This window comes from Protomyctophum bolini (genome assembly GCF_963924005.1).
Source record: "Protomyctophum bolini genome assembly, chromosome: 6".
In the NCBI taxonomy this organism is placed as follows: domain Eukaryota; kingdom Metazoa; phylum Chordata; class Actinopteri; order Myctophiformes; family Myctophidae; genus Protomyctophum; species Protomyctophum bolini.
This window is the reverse complement of record NC_137867.1, coordinates 45,651,337-45,658,893: the sequence shown is the minus strand read 5'-3', so window position 1 is coordinate 45,658,893 and position 7,557 is coordinate 45,651,337. Positions and strand designations below refer to the sequence as shown.

The 7,557-nt window shown below is 43.8% G+C and overlaps 1 protein-coding gene across 1 annotated transcript; it reads left to right on the top strand.

Moving 5' to 3' along the window:
• Positions 1-3,450: 3,450 nt before the first annotated feature.
• On the top strand, positions 3,451-4,377 carry LOC308317054 (transcription initiation factor IIB-like; the record flags this gene model as incomplete). The annotated part of the gene is made up of 1 exon (XM_080765845.1): positions 3,451-4,377. The coding sequence occupies one exon, from the start codon at positions 3,451-3,453 to the stop codon at positions 4,375-4,377; it is 927 nt and encodes a 308-aa protein (XP_080621971.1).
• Positions 4,378-7,557: the final 3,180 nt, after the last annotated feature.

Below are 7,557 nucleotides of genomic sequence, written 5' to 3'. Positions count from 1 at the left end.
GCAGTCCAGCCTTGGACACGCCCTTTATGTGTAACATTTGTGGCAAAGTATTTGGTAAAACGTACAACTTGAAGACACACATGATGACGCACACAGGGGAAAAACCCTTTAGCTGTACCGTTTGTGGCAAACTGTTTAATCACAGAGGAGGTCTGAATAGACATATGATAATACACACGGGGGAGAAACGGTTTAGCTGTACAGTGTGTGGCAAAGGATTTGGTCTAAATGCAAATCTTAAAACACACATGAGGTCTCATACAGGGGAGAAACCCTTTAGTTGTATGCTTTGTGGCAAAGGCTTTTCTGTATTTGCAAATCTGAAGAGACACATAACGACTCATACAGGGGAAATGATTATGTAAATCTTACAGGACGACTGGACCCATTTTCAACCTATCTTCATATAATTGGTCCTCAACTGATGCTCATGATAATATGGCACCATTGTTGTCTACTCACTCTGTGTCTCATAAGAGGGCTGTGGACAGCCTACCAGTGACGTCATTTGGCAGTGCCAAGCCAAGGATACCTTTGTTTTTCTGAGAATCAAGCAGTGACTCAGGTTAGCAAAGAGCACTGAGGTATCTGGCATAAAACAACAAAAAAAAACACACCATGGCATAAAGACTACAAGATTCCTGTGAAGAGTGACCATTTTCCTTTTGAGATTTTCTCCCAGTGTGTTCCTGGTGGAAATGAGAATGTTTCAATGTCACTGTACATTTTAGTGATTGTTTCACGTAGAATAAAAGCAATAAGAGTGAAATTCTTGCAAAATGCATTCATCTTATCTTTGTATGAAACTATAGCACAGGAGTAGTGTGCTGAATGCTATTCAACCTGCACCATTCTCCTCTGATCATACCTCCTGTCAATGAAGTGGCATAATGACCCTAACCCTTAATTAAGGGGCAAAGTAATTGGCTTCTCTAGATACTAGATCTTAGACGCTCCAAAAAAATGTTTGTGATCGCATAATTTACCACGTAATTAGCCAAATGGTGCAGGAGTATACTGTGTGTGTATATATGTGTATACACATATTAATGTGTTTTTAAGGGCGCATAATCGCACACACTTCCTGCATATTTCGCAATTTACCACATAATTCCCTGCATAAAATCACACTTTCAAAACCTGCAGAATCAACCATGTGCATGTTTTTCAAAAAAAATCAAAAACCGATGGGCTATAACCCATATTTTTTATTTTATTTTTTTTTAACACTCAAAACTCACGCAATTTTTCCGCAACACTCCGCAATTTGCTAATGTTTCTCATCCTCCGCAACACTAATTTTTTCCGGTAAATACAACACATTGAGCAGGGCACTGCAGGGAGTTGAACCCAGAACCAGAAGTCAGAAGTCCAGAAAGTCCAGAAATCAGAAGTCCGACACCAGTACCTTAGCTTTTGTGTATTCAACTATTTGGGTAACATGTGAGCTTTATCCTCTAATTCATGGGCCTGGATTTATTTGTTTTCAAAATTTCAAAAAACATGGGCTATAACCAATCGTTTTTTTTATTTTTTTATTTTTTTCAAATCCTCAAAAATGATGAAAAACGGCGTGCCATAGTATGCCGTACGATATGGGCTATAGCCCACGGTCCAAAATGATGAGAAACGAGGCTAACTTTTTTTTTTTTTATTTCGCAATGGTAGTCTGCAAAAATAGCTCATCTACAAGCTCACAACCATATCACAGCGTGTCATATTGCAATGCTTTGTAAGCTTGTAGATCTGCTATTTGTCTCACTTTTCTTTATGGAACAATCCCTTGAGAAGTTTTCAAGGGGGTCCGCAATTCACAAAATACACTTCATAAACTTCATACATAAAGACACTTTTTTTTTTACAGACAAATCAACAAGACAAAACTAACAAAACAAGATAAAACAAAACAATACATAAAAAAACAAACAACTGCAACAAAACAACATTACACATAACATGGACATAACGTAGACATTCATTGCGATCCATGATGCAGTGATACAGACAGTGATCGTGAAAACATGAACAGGTAGACTCAAGATGAGAGGACAGCACAGTTTTAAACAAATTAAAAGATGTTATTGAACGAATATGGACAGGTATAGATTGTTCCAGTCACAAGGAAGCTATAAACATAAATGATTTTTTGCCAATTAACTGATCTAGGTATATTAAAGTAAACCTGTGAGCAATGTCTAAGTTGATGTGAAGAAGTAAGCTGTTTCAAATACTGTGGATAATTGACGTGAATGCATTTAAAGATGAACTGCAGCCAGTGCTGCTGTCTTCTTGAGGTGGGAGATTTTCATACAGTGGTGGGTCAAATATGGGCAGTCAAGGACAAATCTGCATAAACGGTTATATATTGAGTTCAAAGGAAGGAGGTTTGTTTTAGGGGCAGTCTGATAAAGTAGATGTTGAACTAGTTTCTTTCTTACTGTAAAAGTAAAACAGTTTCTATTACGGTAATTCACCAGGGTACTGAAGTTGATTTTCCGGACTAATCTATATGACATTTAAATGATAGATTTGAGTCAAGCCAGAGACCAAGATATTTATTTAGTTTTATATTATTGTCACCTGGAATGTTTTAGTGTTAGTCTAGTTTTAGTCGACTAAATCTACAGTTTATTTAGTCGACTAAAATGTATTTGTGGGCCTTGATGCCGTCGTAATTAATGACTTGCTGAAAATAGCAGATCTACAAGCTCACAACGCGTGTAAAATGACTTATACTGGATCTCTTGTCCACTAGTCCCTTCCTAACATTTTAGTCTAGTTTTTGTGTTGACAAAATCGTCAACATATTTAGTCTTAGTTTTAGTCATCACAGCTTAGTTTTCCTTTAGTTTCCAATTAGTTTTCGTCAGTGAAAAAAGGTAGTCGACGAACATTTTTCGTCTTAGTTTTAGTCGACGAGAACAACACTGGTGGGTCCGGGTCCTCATGATACATTTCTTCGCCATTTCCAATACTAGAGAGATGCTAATGTAAAACTCAATTTCTGGATATAGCCCACTTATCGTGACATCAGAGAGATGTCACAAGCATCCAGCCAAGCACTATATAAAGGCTGGTCATCACTCCTTGCGTTCAGATGCAAGCCGTATTCACTCCACTTCTTGCTTATCTCTGAGACATATAGCTTCTCCAGACTATATTGCGTTCAACTGCCAAGTTCTTGTTCAACTCTCGACAGCACCTTCCGTACGAGTCAGGGTATTTGGCCTTACAACACAGACATCGCTGCATTATAGATAAGATATTCATATCCACTCTTCTTAAATCACCAGGGTCGACACCACTGCATCGGGTCCTAGACTCGGACAACCAGTCCCTTTGAGCAGTATTTTATATGGTCCGAGGACGACCAACATACAGCCAGGGATAGATATTTAATAAATAGATACAGTATATACTGTGTGTATATATATATAAAGAGATAAGAGCATGGCGTCGACAAGTGGCTGCCGTCAAAAGGGCGCCAGCTCTTTCTCCAAGGTCCAGTGTAAGAACCACCCTGACGCTCAGCTGGTGGAGGACTACCGGGCAGGGGACATGATCTGCACGCAGTGTGGCCTCGTGGTGTGTGACCGCGTCATCGACGTGGGCTCGGAGTGGCGGACCTTCACCGACGAGAAGGCCACCAAAGACCCGTCCAGGGTGGGGTACTCCCAGAACCCCCTCCTCAACGAGGACGACCTGTCCACCTCCATCAGCAGGGGAACGGGCGCGGCCAGCTTCGACGAGTTCGGCAACTCCAAGTACCACAACCGCCGCAACCTGAGCAGCTCCAACCGGGCCATGCTCAACGCCTTCAGAGAGATCGCCGCCATGGCGGACCGCATCCACCTGCCGATGGACATCGTAGATAAAACCAATTATCTGTTCAAACAGGTTTACGAGCAGAAGATCCTGAACGGGCGAAGCAACGACGCCATCGCCTCGGCCTGCCTGTACATCGCCTGCAGACAGGACAGAGTTCCCAGGACGTTCAAAGAGATCTGCGCCGTCTCCCGCATCTCCAAGAAGGAGGTGGGCCGGTGCTTCAAGCTGATCGTCAAGGCCCTGAAGACCAGCGTGGACCTCATCACCACGGGGGACTTCATGTCGCGCTTCTGCACCAACCTGGGCCTGTCGAAGCAGGTGCAGATTTCCGCCACCACCATCGCCAAGAGGATCGTGGAGTTGGACCTGTTGGCCGGCAAGAGCCCCATCTCCGTCGCCGCGGCCGCCATCTACATGGCCTCCCAGGCCTCGGCCGAGAAGAAGACCCAAGTCGAGATCGGAGACGTTGTCGGCGTGGCGGACGTCACCATCAAACAGTCCTACCAGCTCATCTACCCTCACGCCGCAAACCTCTGCCGTAGTCCGTAGATCTGACACGGGTGTGGACAAGCTGCCCCAACTGTGAACACGCGTGTGGACAAAGCTGCCCCAACTGTGAACACGCGTGTGGACAAAGCTGCCCCAACTGTGAACACGCGTGTGGACAAAGCTGCCCCAACTGTGAACACGCGTGTGGACAAGCTGCCCCAACTGTGAAAAGGCCAGTATGAGGCAATGCATCTAGATAAAAATAGATCTTTATTCAGTGCACGCGTGTGTCCGTAGCTATAATCGTAAAGCCCTGGACCGATACGGCATGGCTGTGTAGGGGACTAGCTGTCTATAAGAGGGTCTGTCTGTAGCTAAATCCACTGGATTTATGAGAAGCAAATTCCTTGTGAACACTGCCAGTATACTAAGGAGACATATCCTCCATGCATATTGTCACGACTGTGATTTATTTCACGATGTCAACGCCGTCTGAAAGAATCACACTTGTATGAGGTGAGGGGCGCTCTTATCAGCAAACGTCATCATACATCACATTCCGCCAATCAAATCATCGATAAAATGTGTACACGCGCACAAAGCTGGGCATAGGAGGGGAAAATATGCCGGGAACAGCGTGATTTTTATATGATGGGGGGTCTTCTGTAACTTACTGGATATTGTGTGGTTTCACTAAAGCCTCTTTGTTCAGTGATGCTGTGGCCTTCCATTGTTTAGTTCTTTTGTGCCAACAGTTCCAGTCTTCTTCTTTCGTGTAAAATCAGAGGTCCAACTCTGTGTCGTGGAGGCACGCCAGCATCTCTGGTCCCAGGTCGAAGACGCTGGCTTCTGACGGTGGTCTGTATGAGGGGCAGGTGGTGATTATATGGTCGGCGCACATGGTCACCACACTCGTATTCCGCACATTGATGCCTTAAAGCAGCCGACCCGAGTTCGTAGGTGGTTCAGTGTGGTCCATTGCCGCCATGGCAGGTTGTGTGTGTGTCTATATTCTTTATTTTTTTTGTCCCCTGTGACGTCATGTGGGTCAATACATTATCACCACCATACTGTATGTCATCACTTCACACTGGGTGATATTTCTTTGCTTTATTCTTGCAGGCGTTTGTGCTTTTCTTGATTCTGTGTGTTCCGTTTGGGGGGCAGACGATTAGTCAGACAGACTAAAGGCTCATACATAGTCTGGATTTACGGTGGTGGGGTGACCACCGAACTACAACATGACGTCACTGAGGTGACCACCGAACTACAACATGACGTCACGAGCTGCGATGAATAGCAAAGCACCGCCATCGCTCCAGCCCTTCTCTCTGTTTTTACTCACCACCGCTCAACGTTATTTCAGCTCCGGTGGTCAGCTCACCACCGGAGCGGTGGTCACCTCATCACCGAAAATCCAGACTATGAATAGGCCTTAACAGTCTGATATGCGTGGCCAGTTAAGACTCACCCGTGGCCCTGACGTGCGTGGCCGTTTGAAGGCCTATTCATAGGCCTGTTTGGGGTGAAGGGGTGACCACCGAAAATGACAACATGACGTCACGCCACGGTAGTAACCGCTCACACAACAAATCTCTGTTTTTACTATAAGCCCTGTTTCGGTGGTCACCTCTTCACCGAACACGGTGAACTATGAATAGGCCTCGAGACTCACCCATTGCTTCCGCGTGCGGATTGATTGATTGATTGAAATATTTATTAACAGTTTGTAGAATTACAGTACATTTCAAGCACAAACTCAATACAAAGACTGTTAACTGTGAGTGGACGACCCAATTAAGCATTACACTTGTTTACAACAGGGTCCACATTGTTCAATTCATCAAAGGTAGGGTAGGGTTAGGTTAGGGGGAGGAGGACGTCGGACCAAACATATATGCTCCGTTTTTGTTTTCTGTATGTTGTCGTTTGAAAAGAGGTTCTAATCATCCATCTAAACCACACCCGTTGTGAAGTGAGGGGTGCCGTGCTCTTATCATCGTACACCACCATGCATCATCGCATACTGGCCAATCAGAATGCCTGTTGCCACAAATTTACGTCATATTTGGGCGGACATTTGACCTAATTTCTCCTTTCACCGTCGATGGCAAATATGAAACGTGTGGGGGACAAGATGAGGTCAATTTCCCCCTCATATTCAATGGCATTTAATGTTGTGTTTTGCGGACATTTTGTGGGGATAAAAGCTGTATGTATACAGTAGGAGTGCCGCTCAAAAATCACGCCTGTGTGAAGTGAGCGGCGCTCTTATCACCATACATACATCATCTCATTCCGGCCAATCACAATTTTCCCTCCTCACTTTTTATCCTACTTTGCTCAGCCAATCAAATCCTCGCCATGGGGGCGACAACACACAAAGCTGGGCATATGAGGGGCTTTAGCGCTGCATCAAAAACCATACACGTGTGAAGTGAGGGGTGCACGAGGGCAGTAATTATATCAGCCAGGTGACATCTTACGTTGACATAAACAAACCCTAAACAAACATTAAAGTCATTAAGCCCAAACCATTAAGGGTTCGGGTTGGAACTTGGCTGCATGGCACAAAATTACATCATAATTTACCCTAAACAAAACAGTAAAGTCCATAGACTTGGCTGGCACGAATTAGATCGTAATTCATTTCCATATAAGTTTGCTGGGAGTTGGGACGGGAAATGTATTATAATGAAATGCTCTCGACAAACTATTACAAGTTCGTAGACTTCGCCTATATGACGTAATAAGAACGAAGCCCCTAAAAGAACGAAAAGAATGAAAAAAGGATGAGAATCACAATTATTTGACCAGTTGCTGCTAGACTGCATTTTCAGAATAGTGGAAAAAGCAGATATACCGCAATCTGCGTCTTCACTTTTCTGCCCTCACATTTTATCCTCAATATTTACTCTGTTTGCTCAGCCAATCAAATCATCACTATGATTCACACAAACACACAAAGCTTGGCATAAAATGTACTTAATTTGACTTCATTTTTAATTAGATTAGGGATAAAGCAGAAAGGCAAGCAACAATGTGAACACTTATAACATAAATACATGCACACCAAGAGTATACAAGATACTAAATGATACAAATCATTTAATAGAGTAAATATGTATACAGCACGCTAGTGCTGTATACAGGGGGGGGGGGGATGCCCATAAGAGTGCACACACAGTCACACACCCCTGCTTTTGGATCCACCATGAAGAAATGCAACACAGAAAATAT